Source organism: Pelecanus crispus, chromosome 11 (genome assembly GCF_030463565.1).
Source record: "Pelecanus crispus isolate bPelCri1 chromosome 11, bPelCri1.pri, whole genome shotgun sequence".
NCBI classification, from domain to species: Eukaryota; Metazoa; Chordata; class Aves; order Pelecaniformes; family Pelecanidae; genus Pelecanus; species Pelecanus crispus.
In genome coordinates, this window is record NC_134653.1 from 1,629,113 (window position 1) to 1,652,347 (window position 23,235).

The following is a 23,235-nucleotide window of genomic DNA, read 5'->3' on the forward strand; positions in this document are numbered from 1 at the left end:
AGGGAGCTCACCGAGGAGCGTAGCTCTGAGGAGTCCCTGCCTGAACCCCGCGCAATAGCTGCGCAGGGTCTTTGTGCCCGTCAGGGACGCAGCGCTGGAGCTAACGCCTGAGCAAAGCAGGGGGCAGGGGCGGCTGAACCAGCTGCCGAGAGAGCCGGTGCTCGGCTGGGGCGTGAAGGAGGGGTTATTTTAAGTGGCCCATTTAGTAGGGCAGCACGGGGAGGTTCAGTGTGGCAGGCACCTGGTGTCGTGAGTGGAATTTTCAAAGGAGGAAACTGCCAAAGGCCAAACGCTTCAAATTTGTACTTAGAAGTGCAGCTTTAAAGAAAAAAAAAAAAGCCAAATGCCTGACACAGACCAAAGGGGGTGAGGAGTCCATCGAAGAGAGCTGGCAGAAGAGTCTGAAACCTGTGAAATCCACGTCTGCAGCATCCCCCCAGCTTTCTTCAGTTAGCAGAAAGAGCTGTCCCGAGAGAACTTTGAAGATATCAAAGCATTGTTGCAGTCTAAAAACGCTATCACGCTTACATGAAGGTATTTAGAATAAGCTGCAATACATTAGATTTCTTCTCAATTAAAGTACTAGAAACAGCAGTAGTATGAGAGACCCAAAGCCTTTACCGAACAGACAAACATTCAGGAAATCTCTGTACAACAGGTTGGCTTACTCAAACGGACAGCTAAGCTCTCGTCTTCTGCAGGGAAGGGGGGGAGCCTTCGAGGCGGTGTAACCACGTGAAAGATGGACAGACGGAAGTAAGCAACTACAAAAATGGTTGCCTCGAAAACAAGTCTTTCCTGCGTGCCCCAGGCCAGGGGTCCGAACAAGCTGAATTCCGGTTACACGGGGAAAGAAAAAGGGAATTTGGGACTTCTCCCTACCCAGATATTTGGTGTGGAGAAGGCGGTCGTTCCCCTTACTCACACCATAATTCCTACTAACATTAAAGCAGCCTCGTAACGCTCCTGGCTGCTGCTGCATGGGTAGAGACAGCCAGGTCGACCAACTGCCCGGCCCTGGGAGCAGCGACGGCGATGGCGAGATCCCCGCCCACAGCAGTCCCTTCCCGAACGCCCACCTCCCGCTGGCATGGGGACGGGCGGCTGCGAGCCAGGCGGGAGCGACCGGCGAGGGAAGCCGGAGGGCTCGCAGTGCGGATGGATGCGACGGGGGCTCGGGGAGCAGCGGCTGGCACGTGGCTGCGGCACGGCCAGCATCCGCCCCGGCCGAGAAAGAGCTTTTTCTGCTGCTGCTTCCATTCCCCAAGTCTCAGCTCACCTTTTAGGCAGATACAGACACGACAGACAGACATGCACACACTGTCCACGAGGAGAGAGCGCGGCGCACAAACACTTGGCATGAGTCTCTGTACAAATGCACCGAGCGCATTAGGACCTGCAGCAGCCCGAGCCTCTCACTTCCTTCTTCACGTAATCGTGGAGCTTGAATTTGGGCTCGTTGGGCAGCTTCATGGACCTGTGCTTCAGCTCCCTGCAGGAAAGGGCAAAAAAACCCCAAACCCACATTACTTTTCTGCCTACACTGCCTGCTTCTAAGCTGCCTGGCCCAGCTCAGTTGAACTCAGTTGAAAAACGGGCAGAGGTGGCACTTTGGGACATGGTTTAGTGGGCATGGTGGCGTTGGGTTGATGGTTGGACTGATGATCTTAAAGGTCCTTTCCAACCTTAGCGATTCCCAGTTTTACCTTCATTAAAAAATAATCCGGCCACCAAGCCAGGAAACATGAAATGAATTATTCCTCTCCCCTTAATTGGTTTAGTGGTGGACTTGGCAGTGTAGGTTAATGGTTGGACTGGATGATCTTAAAGGGCTTTTCCAACCTAAACGATTCTATGATTCTAACTCAACTTGGGCTAGATGGCTTGCTAAAGCTCCCCCTGATGAGACACTTCATGGCTCATGTGAGATGGCAAGTACTTGCCAGCACAAGAGCTGGGAGCCCAGGGAATGACAAGGTGGGTGACAGTGCCAGCCTTCATCTCGAAGCCCGCTGCCCCCGCCGCGGGAGAGGTGCCCAGCCCGGCCGCACCGGTCACTTACTTTGCAATGGCTGTGAACGCTAATTCAACATTGAGGCCACTTTTTGCGCTGGTCTCCATAAAGGGCACACCGTACTCCTGCGGGACAAGACACACCGGCATCAGAAATGTCACCCAGGGCGTCCCCGGGGGCTCCCGGCTCGCACCGAGCCCTGGCAGCCCCGGCCGACACCGGTGCCTGCTGCGTGAGCTCGTACCCCGCCCTGGGAGGAGGCTCTGCCGCGGTGGGCAGGAAAAGCTGAGCGAGGGTTTGCAGCTCAGGCATTTCTTACACAAGTTCAGAAATAATTTCTGAGGACAAAGAAGCGAAAAACATTGGTGGAAGCTTAGAGGAAGAAGAGCAGATGAGGAGGAAGAGGAGAGCAAGACAAAGGAAGAAAAGCAAAGTGCTCCCAGACGTATTTTGGGTCAGACTGGTCTCCAGTTCACCGTTTCACTGGTGTCCATCAAGTACACGCTGGCGCGCTCGCACATCCCCATCAGAGCACGTAAGAACTGACTCCACTGCAGCAGACGGACGCCCTCACGTACCTTGGCTAATTTTTCTCCGTCTTCCCTTTTCACCACTCTGTCCTGGGCTGAATCCACCTGCCGACGGTAACGGCAAAGAGCAATTTGGGATGATTTGGAAGGTCAGCGTTAGGCAACCTCCATGTCCCCTGCCCCCCTCCCAGGCTCCCCTGCCCACGCAGCAGCGCAGCCCCATCGCAGGACCATCAGGGGAGGAAGAGGAGGCTCTGGCGAAGCCGTGGGGCTGGGCTCACCTTGTTTCCCAGTAACATGAGGACCACGTCTTGCTGTGCATATTCATGAATCTCTGTCAGCCAAGCCTGGGGGGAGACAGCCGGAGAGAGGGGTTAGCGACAGCACCGGGAGGAGGAGGAGGAGGAGGAGGAGGAGGAGAAGGAGGAGGAGGACGGGGGGGGGGGGGGCTGCCCCAGTGCTGGGCACCGGGCACCCTCCGTGGGAAATGCTGCTGTCCCCGAGCAATGCTGGGGGTGTTACGTGGACACAGGGAGGAGGTGGCTGGGGCTTAGGTGCAAAACGAGAAGCCCAGCTCAGAAACTCGGCTGTGTGCGGCGGGAGCCACAGACAGCGAGCAGCCGGTCCCGCGCGTCCCCTGCGGTTCAGCAGCACCCTGGGAGAGAGCTGCCGCCTTCCAGTTCCGCAGAAGCCAGGCAGCGACTCGGCCCTGGGGACACCCTTTCCCCAGGAGCCCTGCGGACGAGCCGGTGCCCTGGGGTGCCACTGAGCCCCGGGATGCCACCGAGTCCCGGGGACCCACTTCGGCTGCTGACCAGGCCCCTGTTTTCAAGGATAACGGCAGCCTTTCAACCCTGCTGCCTGCTCCGTCTGACCACAGCTGCTTGTAGGACGTGAACCCCAATTCCCCATCGGCTGGGACGTTAAGACTAAACCTCCTTTTGGAGGATAAGGCCGAGGGTTTGCTCTAGGATGTGCCCCGTGCCCGTGTCCTGCACGTGCTGCCCCCGTGCCGAGCACACTCGTCTTTGGCAGGCAGCTGAACCTGCCTCCCCAAGCCATGGGGTGGCCTCCCTGCCCTCTAATCCAGCCTAATCTAATCAAACCTGCCCTAATTCCCTGTAATCCTCGACCCCGCGGTGTGAACGGCCGCTTGCTGCCTCCCGGGCAGGCAGTGCTGCCGCAGCCCGTGCCCCGGCCCCGAGCACCGACACCGGGCTTACGGCAAGCGCCGGGCGATCCCCGCTCCACCACCGCTCCTCACCCAGCAGCATCCTGCACCAACCCCCAGCTGGCCAGGAAAGTGAGGGATAATTTGGGATTAGAGCAGAAGCCCAATGCACACGGCCGCAGCCCCGGGACCCCGTCGCACCCCAGTTGGGCTCGGGGTGCTGGGCTCCACGGATGGGTCAGTCCAAGGGACACTTGGTCAACGCCTGACAACCCCCTCGGCTCCCTCCTGGTACTGCTCCCCCTCTATCCCTCTTCCCAGTGCCTCACACTCACCCCAGGCGCTTATTCCTCACCGCCGCGGCCACGCATGCCCCGTGGACGTCCCTCCCGCAGCCGTCCCTCCCGCGGGGCCGGGAGAGCTGACGCTGCAGACGGGACCGCGCTACCCAGCAGCGTGAAACCTCCAAGTGATTCTTCTGTCTCGTTGCAGGATCACAACCTCAGTGCAGACCCGCAGCCTGGTTAATGACCAGCGCTCACTCTCCATTAGGCCCGGCAGCAGACGCCTCTCCTCAAGCCATCCAGCTCATCAGGCTGGAAAATGCCGCCGCTGGCCAGTCCCCAGCTCCCACGCTTCCAGGAAGCATTCCCAGTGCCGCTGCCATGGGAGCAGGGTGGCAGGACGTGCCCCGTCCCCCACCACGGCGCTGCGGGCGCAGTGGGGCGGCAGGCGTGGGGCTGGTGATGGAAGGATGCTCCAGAGCAGGGACAGCTCCAGGCACCCGGGGCGGTGGTGCAGGGTGGTGCAGGACCCCCCGGGAGCCGGCGTGGCGGATCACGGCTCCCCGCTCCCCACCCCGGGGCGTTAATGCCGGCACGGCACCTCCCGCGCTATCCAACGGGGTGTTTTTGCAGGCAGGCAGCCTGCTCGCCGCAGATGCACACGGTGTACTCCGTGTCCGGGACATGAGCAATGACGTCCTGTTCGTTCAGGGCTAATTGCTCCCAGGGCTCGCAGTACGCTCTGCCGGCGTCGGCGGCCCCCAGCAGCCGCACGGGCCTGGCCGGGTGAGAGGAGGGGACACCGACGCCAGGTCCTCCTGCACAGCGACGAGCATTTGCTCTCCCCGTCCCGCGGGCAGATTTAATGGAGCCCTGTGCTCCGACACCGCTCCCCAGCACCCCTGCAGCACCCGCATCAGCGCTCAGGGTCAGCCAGGGGGGCCGGCTCTGCGGGGTGGGGGCAGATTCGGGCGGCGCAAGGGGCCCCCACAAAAGCTGGCAGGACGGGCAGGTCTGCTGGGGGTGAGGAGCGTGCCGCAGGATGCAACCCTCTCCCCTGCCCGCGTTTGGCATTAAGGCGGGTGGGGGCAACGCACCCCCCAAGCCTGACCCGTCGGGACCCAAAGGCGCAGAGGACAAGGGAGCGCCTCGCTCCGTAAAGCTGCCTGCGCTCATTTACCGGAGCAAGTTCTCCAGCCGGTGCAGCAATTACGCACCGCGCTGATTTGCCGGTGAAGCGAACCCATCACCCCTTTTTTTTGCTATGAAAGGGAAAACCTTCCCTGTGCGTGCTCTGCTGCCCTTGCAGGCAGACCCGCCATCAGGCAGGCGCTTGGCGTTAACCACAGCCCTTCTGGAAACGATCACGGTTCACACCTCCAAGACGCATCTCCTGCGGCACGCACCCCCTCCCCGGGGCCGACCCGCAACCGCGACCCAGCCCGTCGCACACGGGGCATGGGCAGAAGGGGCCCAGGGGTGCCGCCGTACCTGGATGTTGTCAAAGGACGCTTTGTTGGTGACATCGTAGAGCAGGAGCAGGGCTGCAGAGAGAGGGACGGCGCGTTAGTGCCGGTGCCGTGGTGCCAGGCAGGAGCACGGCCGAGCAGAGCCCACGGCTCAGAGCTTGCTCTCCAGCGTTGCCCGAAGCAGCGCACGCCCCGCTGCCGGTCACGCCTGGGGACGCGGCGTTAAAGCACCGCTGAGGTCCCCGCTGTGAAATATAAACCAAGAGGCTTAAATCCGCTGCGGGCGATGCCTTAGACACGTGGTGTTGGCACCTCGACACGCAGAGGCTCCTCCATCCTTCACAGCTGCTTCCCACGGGGAAACCACTCCGGTGATCCTGATTCACCTGGCCTAGAAAAAGCCGGAGGGAGGGAGCTCCCCCACTGGGAAGCAGAGGTGGCCGTGCTTACCGTGGGCATCCCGGTAGTAGGCGTGGGTGACGCTGCGGAAGCGCTCCTGCCCGGCCGTGTCCCAGATCTGGAAGGCAGACGGGAGCGAGGGGGTCAGCCACGACCTGCCGCCACGCAGGCTGAGGGACCCACCCAGCACCAAAACCAACACCCACCCAAAGGGCACGCTGCGACCCCAGGAAGCTCCTTCAGCCTTTTGCTTCCAGGGACAGCAATAAGAAAAACGACAAGCGCGATAACTATCGAAGCGGCACCGCCCCGCTCCTCAGCGCATGGAGACGATGGTGCATGGCAAAGGGCTCCCAACGTGTCCCTTAACCAGAAAATCCATCCAGCAAATGGATGCGTGGGGACCCGCTAATCTAATTTATCAGTTTTTAATGCAGCGATACGTTTGCAGAGTGCCACGCTGCTGTCAGGGGAAGATCGGCGCTAATGTTGTTATTGAGCTGCGGGCAAAGGGGTTGGAGAAATGGTCAGGTCTCAGGGGGCTGGGGGGGGGACACGAAATTTCCTGTGTCCCCCGCGGGGCTGGACGCAGGCTGAGCCAGGGGACGTGGATCCCTTCGGAGGAGATCTCTGTCCCTCTCACCATTCTCTGGCTCTCCCAAAGCCCGGCAAACCCCACAGGCGCCGCTTCGCTCTCACCGGCTGCAGCCGCGGTCACTGGCAAGGAGGCAGACGGGCCGGGATGGGGATCACCGTGGCCAAAACAGCCCCCAGCCTCGAGCAGGCTCCCACCGAGGGGACAGAGCAACCCAAAGGGCTTGTAAGGCTGTCCCGGGGCGGGAGACGCGATGGCAAAGGATGGAGATGAGGGCGCTTCTGGGGTGCTCCTCTGCCGAGGGGCTTTGCCCAGCCCCAAACACTGGGGCGGGGGGCAAGGGGGCTGCTACCGGGGCCACGGGGACGTACCTGCAGCTTCACCTTCACCCCGTCCACCGTCAGCACCTTATTCTGAAAGAGAAGAGAAAGGGCAGTGAGGGGCGAGCGTGGCTGCGGGATGCCGAGGACCCCGGGGAGACGCGCGTACCCTGGCCCCCCACCCCGGGCCGCGTGTCCCCCCGAGCCCTCGGGCTGATCTCTGCTCCCTGTTTTCCAGACTCGCATGCATTGGTCCCAGCGCCCGCTGGAGCCGTCGGCACCGTGGCCCAGCCAGAAGATCATTCCCTGCGTCTGCTGCACGTTGCGTCTATTTGGATAGTTAAATCCTCGTGTCTGCAAGGCTGATTTAGTGCGGAGTGCGGCTCAGGCTAGAAGACCTCTGGCAATAAATTAATGAGCACCAGCATCCCATCTTAATGGCCTTCAGAAGACACGGCCAACTATTCCGTATCCAGTTAGCAACTTAAAAATAACTCCTCTTCCTGCTGTTTGTACCCATTTTTCTCCCAGTGAGCACCAGTTTCTCAGGACTGTTTGGGTTTTTTTTTTTTCCCCTGTTTTGCTTGGTTTTGGCAGGAAAGGTGGGAGGAGGAGGAGCGGGGGCAGTGCCCCTCTGCGCTGCCCTGCGGGGTTTTCCCCAAAGCCAACAGGAAACTTTCTGTGACCGCCTGGAGCACGGCTCTCCGCGCTTTAATGAAACCCAACCCTAACGATCCAGCAGTCCCAGGGGAAGGAGCAGAGAAGAAATTCATTTGCCTGCTCAATCCACAGAAATTAGCACGGTAATCAGTAGGACGTGATGAAAACACCGCCGGAGAACGGTGCACCGGCAGGACAAGGCAGCCGTTCGCTGCTCCGGTGATGCCCGATTTAAATCCCATTTCTCCGGAGCAGGCGTGGGGTGCTCTCCCCTCCCCAGGCACATGGCCGTGGGACGGCCAGGGCTGCCCCGACCCCGGGCGGGCTCCGTCGGCTCGGCCCCGCTCCCCACCTTCCCCGGCACCGACCGGCAGCAGCGCGGGCTCTGCCCCGGCTCAGCCACCAGCTCCGGTGCCACCAAAACCTTCCGAGGAAACGGTGGCACAGGCGTGCCGAGGGCCATCCCCGCACATCCCACACCGCTCGGCACCGAGTACCAGGCAGCTCGGCCTGGCATCACCCTGCCAGGACAGTGCCGGTGGGGCTCTTCATTTCTGTTTTGATGGTTTTAATTACGGCAGAGGCAGCACCTCGGCACCTGCACGTCTGCGCTCGCCGAACAGCGAGGATACGGACGAGGGGGAGAGGGCAGGAGTGGGCCAGAGCGCTAAATTTGCACCGTCTGCTAAAGCAGGCACAGGGGAGACGATCGTGGTTTATAAATACCTTCGAAGGCAGCGACCGAGACGAGGGAGTGCAGTGATTCACAGCCTGGGAGCGGTAAAAATAGGCAGCCAGGCTGCGGGGTGGGGGAGCCGAAAAGGGCTCAGGGAGCCAGCCCGGGGCTCGGGACCAGCTCGCCATGCCCCACGCATGGAGCCAAGGAAAGCCCGGGACATGAAGCTGGGGCCACTGAAGGCTTGAAGTGCTTAAACCCGAGGGTCCCCACGGGCACGAGGCGCTCCCCAGCCCCCAGCCCCTCCGCACGCCGGCTCTTGGGCGAGCGCGGCCGCGCCAGGCGAGCCGTGCCCGGGGTGGACACACGCACCACGGCGAACAGCGCTGAGCAAATCCGAGCAGAGGAGCTGCGCCTTCGCCGTCATCCCAGCGGATGGAGAACCACGCTGCTGGGCACCAGTTTCGTGGGCAAGACAGAGCAGATTTACCTGCTGCAGAAGATCCAGGTCCCGGTGCTGCACCGGAGGTGCTGGCACATCCCGCAAGGTGGAGGCTAGGAGCCCCGGGCTCCGCACCGGCGCGATGCTCGTCCAAACGCTGTCCCCACTCGGTGGCAACTGTGCCAGGCATTGCCATGCCAGGAGGCAGGAAAACGCATCTGCGTGTCCCTGTTGGCCCCGGAGCTCCCGGCTGCTCCGGATCTTGGTGATTCGAGACAGCCAGCACGGTTTCACCAAGGGCAAGTCCTGCCTGACCAACCTAGTGGCTTTCTATGAAGGAGTGACTGCATCCGTGGACAAGGGAAAAGCAATGGATGTCATCTACTTGGATTTCTGTAAAGCGTTCGACACAGTCCCCCACAACATCCTTCTCTCTAAATTGGAGAGATATGGGTTTGATGGGTGGACTGTTCGATGGATAAGGAATTGGCTGGGTGGTCGCATCCAGAGGGTCGTGGTCAATGGCTCGATGTCCACATGGAGACTGGTGACAAGTGGGGTCCCTCAGGGGTCTGTACTGGGACCGGTGCTATTTAACATCTTCATCAATGACATAGACAGTGGGATCGAGTGCACCCTCGGCACGTTTGCAGATGACACCCAGCTGAGGGGTGCGGTTGACACGCCAGAAGGACGAGATGTCATCCAGAGGGACCTGGACAGGCTGGAGAGGTGGGGCTGTGTGACCCTCATGAGGTTCAACAAGGCCAAGGGCAAGGTCCTGCACCTGGGACAGGGCAACCCCCGGTATCAGCACAGGCTGGGGGATGAAGGGATGGAGAGCAGCCCTGCAGAGAAGGACTTGGGGGTGCTGGGGGATGAAAAGCTGGACATGAGCCGGCAATGTGCGCTCGCAGCCCAGAAAGCCAACCCCACCCTGGGCTGCATCCCCAGCAGCGTGGGCAGCGGGGCGAGGGAGGGGATTCTGCCCCTCTGCTCCGCTCTGGGCAGACCCCCCTGCAGCCCTGCGCCCAGCTCTGGGCCCTCAGCACAAGGACGTGGACCTGCTGGAGTGGGTCCAGAGGAGGCCACCAAAATGATCCGAGGGCTGGAGCCCCTCTCCTACGAGGCCAGGGTGAGGGAGTTGGGGTTGTTCAGCCCGGAGAGGAGAAGGCTGCGGGGAGACCTTAGTGCGGCCTTGCAGTGCTGAGAGGGGGCCTACAGGAAGGATGGGGAGAATCTTTTTAACAAGGCCTGTTGTGCCAGGACAAGGAATAACGGATTTAAACTAAAGAAGAATAGATTTAGACTAGACATTAGAAAGAAGTTTTTTACACTGAGGGCGGTGAGGCACTGGCACAGGTTGCCCAGAGAGGCGGTGGAGGCCCCATCCCTGGGAACATCCCAGGCCAGGCTGGACGGGGCTCTGAGCACCCTGGGCTGGTTAAAGCTGTCCCTGGCACTGCAGGGGCTGGGCTGGGTGGGCTCTAAAAGTCCCTTCCCACCCAAAGCATTCCGTGATTCTGTGATTCTATGATTCTATGATCTCGGCACAAGCGCCAGCAGCCCTCGCAGGGGATGAGGACGCTTGGTCTGATGGGTGATGACAAGGGACAACGACACCAGGAGCTTCACGTTAAAAACTGCACCAAGCAAGCACCCTTCCCCGCGCAGCCCCACGGCCGCAGCAGCACCTCCAGCTCGGAGGATAGCGTGTGCCGAGGGACGGCCGTGCCCAGGGACGCGGCCGTGCCCCCGTGCTCCAAGGGTGACCGGCCACCGCGAGCGGGAGGGAGGGATGGAGAACACGGCCCTGGCCCTGCGCCTGGGCCAGCCGAGCCAAAGTGACCACGAAGCATCTGGTGAGCAGCTGAAAAAGCCGAAGCTCCGATGCTGCACCTCGTGCATCATCCTCCACTTCAGGAGCTTAATTAAAAGCAACGCTGGCAGCAGCAGGATTCACACTAATTACGACTGACCTACATTTTAGCGGGGAGGAAAATGCTTAAACCTAATTAAAGGCTGCACATGGATCCAGGTGCTGCTGGACTGGGCTGGGGAAAAAGATGGATTCCCTGGGGTTTCGGTGTGGAACAGAGCGGTGTTTCAGGGCGAGCATTTGCAGAGATGCTTCTGCAGGCAGGAGACACAGCCAGAGCCGTCCGGAGTTGCAACTGCTGCCTGCATCCCTGCCTGCATCCCTGCCTGCATCCCTGCCTGCCCCCAAGCACAGGGCGGCTGCAAAATGCGGGTGAAGCAGCCAAGGAGAAGGTGGGAGGAGCGGGGTGGGAAAAGGCAGGGGCTGTCGCCAGCAGCACACAACAGCTCCCGTCGGGGCCACGTGAACCGGTTGCTCAAGTCTTCCCCCGTACCACAGCTAACAGACTTTCCACCTTCCAATTATTATTATTTTTTCAAGGAGCTGCAGTTCAATTCCATACTCACAGCCCTTCAAAGGCACAGCTGGGGGGGTTTAACGACTAATAAGCATCCAAAGACAAAAGACGACGTGTGTCAACGCACTGAAACATGAAATACGCTGCCAGGCCTGATCACAATGAGAGGGGTTGTGTTGTTCAGGGCTTGTTCTTAATCTCGCACGGTTTAATATAACAGAGGCGATACTCACTATGCAAAAGCAGGCAGGAAAGCCGTCCCCGCAACTCAGCTCTGCTGTCACCCTCTGCAATTTCAGTTTTTGTGCGTCCTTTTTCCTGGGGCTTTGACAATGTTATTAAAATACCTTCTAGCAGGGGCTGCAGTGGAATGCCTGGAGAGCCTTTGTTGGAGGAACACGATGCTCGTAAGTTAAATAATCCTCAGGACGTCAGATAAATAAAGTCGGAACCTTGCAGACGCAGGTAAAATTAAATTACCAAGTGCAGATGGTCCTTAATTAAGAGCAGCGTTATCAACACACCAACGGCCCCGCCGACTGCAGCCCCGGCACGATCCCGCCCCAGAGACCGCAGCACGAGAGCAGCCATTCGGTGGCAGAGAGGAGGGAGGAAAAAAGTGCCCGTTGCGGGGTGAAACTGCGCTGCTCCCCGAAACGTGCACCCCGCGACGGACGATGCTCCCACCCAAACCGAGGAGCCCCCGCGCTGCTCTCGGGTCAGCTCGTCAGCGGCTGCGGTTTGGGCGACGCTGATCCCCGAGTCCACAGGGTCCCCACAGTGCCGGTGAACCACGCCGGGAGCGACCGGCACATCCCGGCCCGGCCGCAGGGACCCGAGCCCATGCTGGCGAAGGCCACGGTGGGTCAGCGATGGCAGGACAACCCGGCCGCTCCCCAGCTTTTCCACGCATTAGCTCGTTAATTAAAACCTTAAAAAATTAAATGGGATACATGGATTAACTCGCCTCGCCACTAATCCGACAAATGGAAAGCTGCTTGCTGACACCATTCAGGCTCCAACAAGGGGATGCCCTCACCCTGGCTCCCCGGCACCTCTGATGGGTGCTGGCTCAAATGGTGCTGCCCAGGAGCACCCAGGAGCACCCGCCCGCCACAGCATCCCCCGCACGGGCGGGCACTGCACGGCAAGTCCCGGGCACGGCTGCAGCTCGGCGTGCGCGGCGCCAAAACGGGGAGAGGGGACAGGCAGCGTTTGGGGACTGGCTGAGGGACCCTGTGCCTGGCCCATAGCCCCGCTCCTCCCCAGCCCTGCTCCTCCCCAAATCCTTGCGGTTGTCTCCTGGAGAGGGGGAGAGGAGAGAAACCGGGGGGCTGTGGGGTGCCGGGCAGGGACCAAGGGCACCCGTCACCGCTGCTGCGGCTGCGCCAGCACCTCTGCTGCAGCGGGCTTGGGCCCCACAGCCGGTGGGGGTCTGGCCCCCAGCCATCCCCACCTCCACTTTTACGACGGAAAAGAAGAAAAACCCCAAATATCATTAGTGCGCTTTGAAGGCAGCCCCCGCGGCCGACCAGGGCGGGGGTGAGTTCCTGCGGGAAGTGGAAAAAATTGCATTAGCGAATATACATCAAACCCGGCCGAAGGCGGCTGGGGCACCGGCTGAGTTAATTAGCGGCGGTAACGGCTCTGCTGCGGGCTGCAGGGCTGACGGCGCAGCCACCCGGCAAACTGCAGCGGGGCTGCGGCGTCACGCGCCGGCCGGGGCCGGGGGGGCTGCCAGGTCCCCATCGCCGCTCGGGAGCGCGTGGGGAGCGGGTGATGGATTGGGGCGCCCTTTATTTTTAGGAAGTTAGGAGGAAAACAGCAGCACGGCAGAGGCGAGCTGGCTGAAGGGATGCTGGGGGGACCCCAGCCCTGTGCCAAGGCAGGACCCGGCTCCAAATTCCCACTCGGCAAAGCCCGGAGAGCCCCCGCCTCCGCGAGCACAAACGCTCCCATGCCGGGAGAAGCTGGGATGCAGTTGCGATGGAGCCGTAGCAGACAGACAAACAAACACCACCTCCAAAAGCGGCTGTAAAAATAGATAAAGGATTGATACGGAAATCTGCTCAAAACAGCAGGACACTGCATTAAATTTGCTCATTAAAACGCTGAAGTTTCCCCACACGCGCGCGTGCCGCTGCCGGCAAGCTGGTCCTGGCAGCCCAGCATCTTCTCCAGGAACAGCAGCCTGGCCAGGGACAGCCCAGGCCTTTGCCAAGGTCACCCCAGGACTTTGCCAAGGTCACCCCAGGACTTTGCCAAGGTCAGGGCTCGAAGAGCTGCCCCCCCTTTGCTCCCTCAGTACAAGCAGTTCTCTAAAAACTTGGTCCCCCAAAATTAAAGCAGCCAAACGGGGTGATTTTTGAGAGTGAGAATGAGCAAATTTCATTTTCATTTGAGAAAATGGAAAAAATAACAAAAAAAACCCCCCAAACAAACCCAAATTGGGCAACACAGGGTGCCCAAACAGCGGGTGCCCAAGCAGAGGGTGCCGGGAGGCTGGGACACGGCAGCAGGGCCTGGCTCCGAGTACGGACCATCCGAGCAGGCTCTGGGTGAGGAGCCGGAGCTTTTCCGACTCTCCAGCTCTGCGTTATTCACAGCCTGCGCACAACCCGGGCAGGGCCCAGGGAGCTCGACAGCAGCTCGGCGCCAGCCCAGGCCCCCGGGGCGAGTGAGCACCCGGCAGGTGTCAGCTCTGCCGTCCCCTCCGCGGGGTCCAGCAGCCCGGCACGATGCCACGGGGAAGCCGCGGGCAGGAGCCCCGAGCGCGGCTGTGCCCGAGGCAGGGGACCCAACCTCAGGGAAAGAGCTGTCCAGAGCTTTTGTTGGAAAAACTGCCCCGGCAGCAGCTGGTTTGAAAACATCCCATTATTTCTGCTGAGGATAACAAAAGGGAAGAGAGCAGGAGGCTGACGTTGCACAAGGACCTGCACTTCTGAAATCAAGATGCGTTCAGCGAGATAAACACTAACCGGTAACAGATATTTAAGTTTGAGCAACAGTGAGCAGACGCCAGAGCAAGAAGAGCAGCGCTGAACTCTTATCTCATGCAAGCTTTCGAAGCGCGGCACGGCAGGGCTGCTCTGCGCATCGCCGGTTCACGGGGCAGCGCGGGCATCCCTCCCGACCACGCCGCCGGCGCGGCCGGCACAGCCCAGGCACGCGGCGCCTCGACGGACATCGCAGCCAGCCAGCCCGCCAGCCCCAGCTTAGGAAAAAAACATTCCAGAAGCACATTCCCTGCGAGAGAGGGGAGGGAACAGCCCGATGCTGTGCTGGAGCTGGCAGAAAGCCGCCGGGGATGGGGAGAGCGGGGCAGGGACATGGGCTGGATGCAGGGGGTCCTGGGGCTGTGCCACAGAGGACAGCCTGGCCACTGGGAAACATCTTCGCTGATCCTCCTCCTCCTCAGCTGCAGAGCAGCAAGAAAAGCAGCTCTGCTGTGCCACCACCGGTGACGGGCCCGAGCAGCCCGGGCACGCATCCCTGGGGAGACTCGGGGAGACCAAGGCAGCCAGCACACCTGCCACGGTTCCCTCCACCTCTTCCCACAAATCTGCTCAGAGAGAAAACCCGATCATTCATCTTCCAGGGCAGGTGATTAATTTCCTCGGCAGCACTGTGCATTTGCACTCTGCAAGCTAAAAATAGAAACTTCTGCCCTGGTTTTTTTTTTTTTTTTCCCCCCAGGACTTGCACACTCCTGCCTGCAGCAGAGACGCTCCAGAGCCGGCCGCCGATCCCCGGTGCCAAGATCCTTTCAGAAACGATAACGTGTCGGCGCTCGCTGCTCAGTTCAACAGCGGACCCCGTGAAAAGCAGATTAATACGGCACCTTGCAGCTTACGGCGCTTCCGATCCGCTCTGCTGCCGGAGCCGTCCCCGCGCCCCCGTGCCTCTCGCCGCCTCCTTCAAGGGGTCACCCCACCGTGTGCCCTCTCCCTCTGCACGCTGGGTCCTGGCCAGGGAGAAGCCGCGAGCCCTGCCCTATATAAATCACCCCAACACATGGTCTCGGACCCTCCGTGCCGCCCTGCAGAGCCCCTCGCCCCCACGGGCAGCGCAGCCCCTTCCCCGCACGCTGCGAACACCCTGGGGACGTCTGCAGCACCAGGCTTTGTCAGGAGCCATGTACGCTACATTAAAGCACAATTAACATCTCCCTGGCTGCCAGTCCTGCAGGAGATAAGAGCCAAGGTTCTTGCTGGAGCAGACGCACTGAAGAATTAGTGACTTATCATCTTCTATTCACATCAGTCTGCACATAAAAGGTTTTTCTGGCAAGAAGTAGAGAATCCTGTCTTAGGGACAGATTAGAGGTAAGAGGATCTGGTTAGGATCATACGTCTTAAAATAAAGTCACGCTCTGCTTCTCGGCAGCGCCCGCGGCAGCCGCGTCCTGCACCCGCCCGGCTCCTGGCGCTGGCGGAGCAGCACCAGCTCGGCGACGCTTTCCCTCCCCAGCCCCGCTGCTCCATCGATCCCGCAAGCCAGCGCCGCGGGGATGATCAAGGGGACGGTTCCTCGAAGGAGGCGCGGGCAGACGAGACTCAGACTATCGACGCTTTCCAGCCCGACGCGGCTGCTCAGGCTCACCCCGACAGGCGGGAGACGCGGTCGCGCAAGGCTTTCGGATGTCACCGCCACGTCGGAGCGAGCCTGTGCCCCAGCCCCGTGAGCAGCCAGGGAAACCGGGTTTTCCACCCTTAAAAATCCACAGGGTAGGGTCTGCTACAGCCGCCCCGGAGATCAGAGCCACCAAAAAGCCAAAGTCAGCAGAAGGCTGCAGCCCATCCCTGCAGCTCCCAGCACGCGCTCGGGTCCCGGGAGCAGATGGAGCCCACGGCCGCATCCCTCCTCCCCGCCCGGGGATGGGCTGCAGCAGCTCCCCACCCTCCTGGGCTGCGTTACTCACCCCTTCAGTCCCTTTTTTCTCTACTTTATAATAGAAAAGATATTTTTAAAACTACCCATGCTTACTTCTAAACCAGGCAGCCTTGGAAACAAAGGGGGCAGAGATGGCTCACGCAGATCTGTGCCAATACCGAGAATAAGCAACGTGGCGCTCAACATATTTATCTTCATTTTCTTCATCAAGGACGTACCGTGCTGCAAAGCAGAACAAGAATCTCTACAGAGCATTTATTGCAATATCATTTCTCATTTACAGCAAACACAGCGGCTGTCAGTGTCGCGAGAACGGAAAATGGGTCATCCGTTACTTTTATACAGGGAATTTTTCACTCTGCTCTGGGGCAGCGGGTGGGAATAAAGCCTTGCTGCATAAAGCATCATAAAAAATCAGTTTTTATGTCAAAGAAGCCAGTCCCTGTGTCAGAAGTGCTGCTGTACCCACTGCTCCCGTCGCAGCAGCCTGTGGGGTGCTGGAGCAGCAGGAGCCACGGGACGAGCCCGGCAGCCCCGCTGCAACAGCCGTGCCGCTCACGGCCTCCTGGCTTTGCACCGCTTCACCCCTGCCAAAACCCCAGTGACGGCAGCCAGCCCCGGCCCCAGGCGCTCCATCCTCCGCTGCCTCCGAGGACGATGAATAGGACGATGCCGGGGGGGATGTGATTTGCACCAGCCCAGTCGTGTCCGGGAGCAGGATCCCAGGAACCACGTTGAAGTCCCGCAGCAGCCGTCTCGCTTCCAGCACAAAACCCGTCCCAGCTCTGGAGGAGTTTAACTGCTTTGGCCCCCGAGCAGCCAGGCAGCGGTGGGGTTCATGGAAGAGAAAGCCACCGGGAAACACCCAGCGAGGGGACCCCCAGCCCTGGGCACCCACCCCTCCTCTGGCTCACCCCCGCACACCCGAGCAGCCCTCGGGCACGGCAGGCAAATTAGGGAAGATTAATTTTTCCTGCTGTTATGCTCAGCCCGAACGTTTTCCATTTGGCCTATCCCAGTCTGAAGGATACTATTATAATCTGATTTCAGAGCTGCAAAACCAGCCTTCTGGGCAGCCTCATCCGCCCTCAGTACGATCCCTGCCATAAAACATAGAATCATAGAATAGAATCATAGAATCGTTTAGGTTGGAAAAGCCCTTTAAGATCATCCAGTCCAACCAGTAACCTACGCTACCAAGTCTACTCTAAGCCAATCAAGGGCAGACCAGACTGAACCATGTCCCCAAGTGCCACCTCTGCCCGTTTTTTGAACGCTTCCAGGGATGGGGACTCCCCCACCTCTCTGGGCAGCCTGGTCCAATTCTTGACCACCCTTTCCGTAAAGAAATTTTTCCTAATTTCCAACCTAAACCTCCCTGGTGCAGCTTGACCCCATTTCCTCTCGTCCTATCGCTAACTACATGGGAGAAGAGCCCAACACCCCCCTCCCTGCCCCCTCCTGTCAGGCAGCTGCAGAGAGCGATCAGGTCTCCCCTCAGCCTCCTCTTCTCCAGGCTGAACACCCCCAGCTCCCTCAGCCGCTCCCCACCAGCCCTGTGCTCCAGACCCTTCCCCAGCTCCGTTGCCCTTCCCTGGACACGCTCCAGCCCCTCAATGTCTCTCTGAAGGCAGCGGGCTCACTTGGCCTGGAGGAAGATGCTGCTGAGAAAGGCTCCAGGGCTCGGGCCACCAAGACTCCCCTGCGCAGCACAGTGCGTGCGACGGCTGTACCTGCGACTGCAGCCGGAGGCGCAGCCGGGCTTCTTTGTATCAGAGGTCTGGCACCTAAAGGGATGGAAGCTTGCCCAAAGTTTCAGAGAAGACTTTGCAATCCAATTAAAAAAAAAAAAAAAAATCAGGTCTGAATATCTGGCAGCAAACATCCCATCAGCATCTGGCAGTAACACAGCATCTTCTGCAGACAACATGGCAAACAGCATTATTAAATAGCGCTTCTCATCCCTAAAAAAAAAAAAAAAATCCCCAAAGACCTGATAAATGAATCTGTAGCTTTTTATCACATACACACACAAACATGCACATCCTCCACCTGCAGCTACGGCAGACAGCTCTTGAAAGCCATGCTCTCGCCGAGCAGCAAGCCCCAGTCCAGCCGAATCCTTCAAAGGATTCAAGGAAAAGAGAGTGACTGAACAAGCCGAACGAGACTTTCTGAAGTCTGTGCGAGTCCATTAGGACCCTGGGAATGGCACGCACCGGGTCGCGGTGCTCCCTGATGCCCTGGCCCGTTTCTGCGCTGGTGCAGCAGCTCCCGCGCCCGGCGCGGTGCGGTGGCAGCAGCGGCGCCGGGGGCCGAAGCGCGATGAGCCCCGGTCCCTCCCTGCAGGGCAGGACCCCTCCTCGGCCCCATGGTTGCTTTCCAAACTCTGGGTGAGAATTTGCTGAGGTTTCGCCTCCTCCTCGCTGACCAGAGCGGCCCCACGTTGCCACGGGTGGCAACACGGCCGCGGTCCTGCCCGGCCGCTGCCGGGCACCCGGGTGCCCGGCAGCGGCCGGGCAGGACCGCGGCCGTGTTGCCGGGCGCTACTGCAAGGCACAGGCACTTGCAAAACGTTTTGCAACTAAAACTGAACCCAAACCCATGCGCAGGTGCCTTGATTTTTTTTGCTGCACCAGGAACATCCCTTGGAAAGCCCGACTGCAGCCGGGCGGCTCAGGCTGGAGCGGCCGCGTCCACCGGAGAGGATTTCCACCCGTGCACAAAGCTGCGGGGCTGATCCCCCGGGGAATCGATCCCCCCTGGAGCTGCACCGCTCCCTGCTGCTCTCCCTCAGCTGCACCCCGGCGATGCCAGGCCCCGCAGGACTGCCAGCGCGCCCAGCTTTTGGGAGCTATTTGATCTCACGTGTGTATTATTCAGGAGGGAAAAAACACAGCTGCCATGCATTAACGCTCGCTCGGGAACAAAGTTATTTTAGGCATTGTCAAGCGCTTCTCACATTAATTCATGCACATTTATAAGTGCAGCACGTTAATGTATTTAAGAAAGTTCAGGCTGAACCGCAACGCCGCTTGCCGAGCCCCAGCCCTGCAGGGAGCCACCTCGCCAAGCTGCGACTCGCCCCGATGCAAAGGGGTACGGCACGTACCCCCGTCGCAGCGAGAGCCGGCTCTCCGAGCTCAGCTCCTCGTCACTAAATTAAGCGCTGGCGGTGCCGCTCTGCGACGTCTGCCAGCGCCACAGCACACAGGACCACCGCTGGCACCGCTCTTTGACTTTTCTGCGTGTCCCGCATCCCGGAGCAGGGTGATGCTGCAGGAGCTGGTCCCTTCCCGGCAAAGCCCTCGGGAAAGCAGAGCAGCAGGCACAACGCTCAGGCCTGGGAGCGCTCATCCCCCACGGCAGATCACGCTCCGGCGCCGTCGTGCTGCACGTTTTGGGTGTTTCCACCCCTGCAGCTCTCTTGGGTCAGCAAAGCCGCAGCAGCAAGCGCCCCGCTGCGCGCTGCCGTCCAGCCGAGTGCCACCTCCCTGCTGCAGTGACAGCGGGCACAGGGCGGGAGGACGGTCTCCTTCTTTTATCCGCCCTCCTCACAACACAGACCTCTGGTGTCTGGCAGAGGCAGGTGGGGTCACCCCTCTTAGGGCTCTGGCTCCCCCAGTTCTGCCACTGCTGCTTCCTGCAGGGCTGCTGCGCCTGCACCGCAGCGATGCTCCCAGGGATGCACCGTGGCGATGCCCCGCAGGGATGCACTGCGGCGATGCCCCGCAGGGATGCCCCCGCAGGGATGCACCGCAGGGATGCCCCCGCAGGGATGCACCGCAGGGATGCCCCGCAGGGATGCACCGCGGCGATGCCCCCGCAGGGATGCCCCCGCAGGGATGCACCACAGGGATGCCCCGCAGGGATGCACTGCGGCGATGCCCCGCAGGGATGCACCGCGGCGATGCCCCGCAGGGATGCCCCCGCAGGGATGCACCACAGGGATGCCCCGCAGGGATGCACCGCGGCGATGCCCCCGCAGGGATGCACCGCGGCGATGCCCCCGCAGGGATGCACCGCAGCCAGCCCTTCTCCCAGACACAGTGCAACAGGATTCACCAGGAAGCGATTCCCAGCCCAGCTCTGGCCCTGTCACATCAGCCACATGTCCCCGAGCCACAGCAGCAAACTATGGCAGGTCTGGGGAAGGAGCCGGGGAAGGAGCCGGCGGGAGAGCTTGCCCGTGGGGCTCAGGACCCAGCGCCGTTCAAGCTGCTCGGGGTTGGCTTCAGGCCGCGCGTGCCTCGGTGCTTAGAGGAAAAAAGAAAAGCCCACTCATCCGAAACCCGCGATGCGTGATCTCCTGGGAACGCTTTTCCTGCAGAGAGCACTGACTCATGGGAGCCCGAGGGAGCCCACGCCCGCGGCGTAAAGGCTTGAGATGCTTCACAGCCCCGACCCCGCTCCCTCCACGCGCCGACCCGCACCGTGACCGCAAAACACTCCTCAGCCCTACGGAAATGCCCAGAAGCGTACAGCTACAGCAGAAAACAAACGCAACCGGTGATGGCTGCCCGGGGCAGCACGGTGCGGCCGCCACAGCGCGGGGGTCTCGTCCCAGCCCTGCCATGCTGGTGCCATGGGGACGTGCATGGGCACGCGGCACGGCGGGCTCACCCCCAAAAAGCTGCATCCCTGCCAGCCCGGCAGAGCTGCCAGTCCTTCCCCGAGGCTGGCACTGCTCGGGGCCGCGTGGGCTGGCCGGCACCGCTGCCAAAACCCGCGCCGCGCTCTAAAAATTGACGCCGAGAGTAGCAACAATCCCCCGGCGTTTCCGCCGAGGCGCGCGGTAAACGGGGCGACGCCGAAAGCAGGGAGCCCGCAGGGGCTTTGCAGCCGGTGGGGTGGGAGGGCGAGCGCCCGGCCACGCCGGGGAAACGATGCCATCCTCCCACAGCCGCGACCCCGGAGAAACGGCTGCTTCCCCGCAGCTCCCGAGAGCTCAGTGTGCTTAACACGGGGGGAAAAAAAAAAGAAAAAAAATTAAAGCCCAGCCATCTGGCTGCACAAGCATCGGGAAGGGCTCCCTGTGCTCCCAGGAAAGGGACTGGACTGACCCTGCGCTGCCCGGGGCACCAAATCCCTGTTGCAAGACGGAAACTCACCCAGGGACCAGCCCCCTCCGACAAGGAATTCCCCGGACAGGGTCTTTGCTACGACCTCCCCAGTACCGAGTCTGGGCTGTATCATTCCTCCAGCCACGCCACTGGGTTTGTCCCGGTGATCGGGTCAGAGGAAGCAGCGAGGCACGGAGGCGCTGGCGCGGACCTGCTGCTGGCGAGCAGCACGGGGGAAGCAAACCCCGGCAATTTGGACCAAATTCAGCATCGCTGACCAAGCGGATGGGAAGGTGCTGGCCAGCGGGGTCTGTGCTCCCCGGAGGGGTTGGGGCTCCCTGCACGCCTCCAGCAGCCTCCTGCACTTGGCTTTGGGGGGAAAAAAAAAAAAATCATTAACAGAGGGGTGTTCCAAGGTTGAGAGCAACAGGCACAGGAGTGCCGATGCCAACAGCTCTCCCCTGGTGGGAACGGTACCGGGAGCTGAGGTTGTTCAGCTTCGTTATCGCTAACGAGGAGCAGCAGCGCCGGTGCTGGGGCCGGACCCCCGCTCCTCCTCTGCCGTGCCCCCCGCGCCCGGCACACGTCGCGCCGCAGGTGCGCATCGCAAACGGCGGCGCTTCACTAATGCCCGCGTTAATGCCGTACGACGACGCGCGGCGGACGCGGCGTTCGCCGGCTGGGGCGGGGGGGATGGTGGCCGCGCCGTTGCCGTGACGACGCCCGCGCAAGCAAAGCTGGAAAAGCCAAAGCTTCCATTTCCCCAGCGTGTCACTTGGGCCCAAGAACATCGTGGCTCGACAGGAAGGAGGAAGACACGCTCAGACACGGGCAGATTGCACGAGGGCTGACGGGGTCCGGGCTCGCCGCAGGCGGCCGGCTTCGCGGCGCCCGACCTGGCCAGGTTCGGCTGCACCGATGCAGCCGGGCACGGCTCCCCACCGCTCCCCTCCTTCCGATACATTAAATCGTAAAAAACCCACACAAAATGAAACAAAACCTGTCCAGGTGTTCACAACAGGACCGGCTGCATCCACAGAGACGTGCTGCCGGTCTTACGACCTCTAGAAGAGCTTTGCGACCTGCCTGCGGGCAGCACTGGCCCCGGGCCCGCCACATCTCCGGCACAAACGTCTCCCCAGCCTGAAGCCCCGAAGCATCAGCGAGACCTCGGGACCCCCGCTGGGCTTCTCCTCGCCCTGGGACGGCCGCAGAGCGGGGCAGTGGGCATCGCTCTTTAAGGCTGAAGGAGCACGAGCTCCCAACACGTGTTAGTTACGATCGGGAAGAAATATTTTTTCTGATGCAGGCATAAAGATGAAGTATTTTGCTGTTGTTTTCAACAGGTTCTGCAATCCTTCAAGGCAACGACTCTGTGCTTAGCCAGGATTAAAGATGCTGTATGCCCCTTGTCAGACAAACAACGCTGTACGAGTCACAGCGCTCCGCTGGAGATCCCTTGCTGGGGTGCAGGGGCAGCTCCGTCGCCCTTGGACGGAGCCAGCGGTGCGTACAGCGGCACCGCGGCTTCGCTCCCCTTCTCGCCGGGCTGCGAGCAGGGCCAGGAGCCGCGCAGGCAGCGCGGTGCAGCCACGCAAGGCGAGCATCGCTCCGGACGTGGGCATAGGATGGCACGGCGCTCAGCCGGTCCCATGCTCCGGGGCAGGGATGTCCCCATGGAGTCACCAGTGCTGCCCCGTGCAGGAATCCCACAGCTCCCCGTGCTTCCCCAGCTGCCCTCTTCCTCCTGCTCCTCCTCCTCCTCCTCAGGGCTCCCTGCCAGCAGCCGCCCCGGGCCCCCCTGCTCGCTGCATCCCTTGCCTGCCCCCAGGACAACGCCGCCAACAAAATATTTTGCTTCTGAAGGCTCCGCAGGTGAACAAGCCCTCAATCCCTAAATTCCCCATTGCCACAGGAGCCAGCGTGCGTCCCCCCATCGCCAGCCAAGGGCGAGCGGACAGCTGCTCAGACAGGCACGCGCTGCAGCTCCTTCCCCGCTAAACACGGCTCCGATCCACTTGGAAAGGATTGTTTCTCCCCCCCGCCTTTTTTTTTTTTCCCCAAAGGGGGATGATCTTCCGCTGGCACCCACTGTTCCAGGCTTCGGAGCGGCCGATCGCTGCCCTTCCGATCTGCTGTGCCAGCGCTCCGCGTTACCGTCGCAGAGCCCAGCAAAATTCCCATCGACGGGGCCGACCTGACCCCCATCTCGGGTCTCTGCACCCTTTGTGGACGTGGGGAGGAAAGCGGCTTTTTAGGAAGAGGACGAAGGGGCAGGTGGTTTCTGGGGAAGGATGAGGCGCAGCCAGCGTCCGGCAAGCTC

The 23,235-nt window shown here is 60.9% G+C and overlaps 1 protein-coding gene across 1 annotated transcript in view; it reads right to left on the reverse strand.

The window, feature by feature from the left end:
- Nucleotides 1-1,218: 1,218 nt before the first annotated feature.
- Nucleotides 1,219-23,235, reverse strand: part of RAB26 (RAB26, member RAS oncogene family) — a 33,648-nt gene continuing 11,631 nt past the window's right edge. The window contains exons 3-9 of the mRNA XM_075718695.1: nucleotides 6,834-6,875; nucleotides 5,919-5,985; nucleotides 5,491-5,543; nucleotides 2,826-2,891; nucleotides 2,593-2,649; nucleotides 2,063-2,139; nucleotides 1,219-1,492 (exon numbers count right to left, since the gene is read on the reverse strand). Of these exons, the coding sequence (XP_075574810.1) occupies nucleotides 1,390-1,492; nucleotides 2,063-2,139; nucleotides 2,593-2,649; nucleotides 2,826-2,891; nucleotides 5,491-5,543; nucleotides 5,919-5,985; nucleotides 6,834-6,875 (465 nt within the window). The 3' untranslated portion in view covers nucleotides 1,219-1,389. The remainder of the gene's footprint in view (nucleotides 1,493-2,062; nucleotides 2,140-2,592; nucleotides 2,650-2,825; nucleotides 2,892-5,490; nucleotides 5,544-5,918; nucleotides 5,986-6,833; nucleotides 6,876-23,235) is intronic.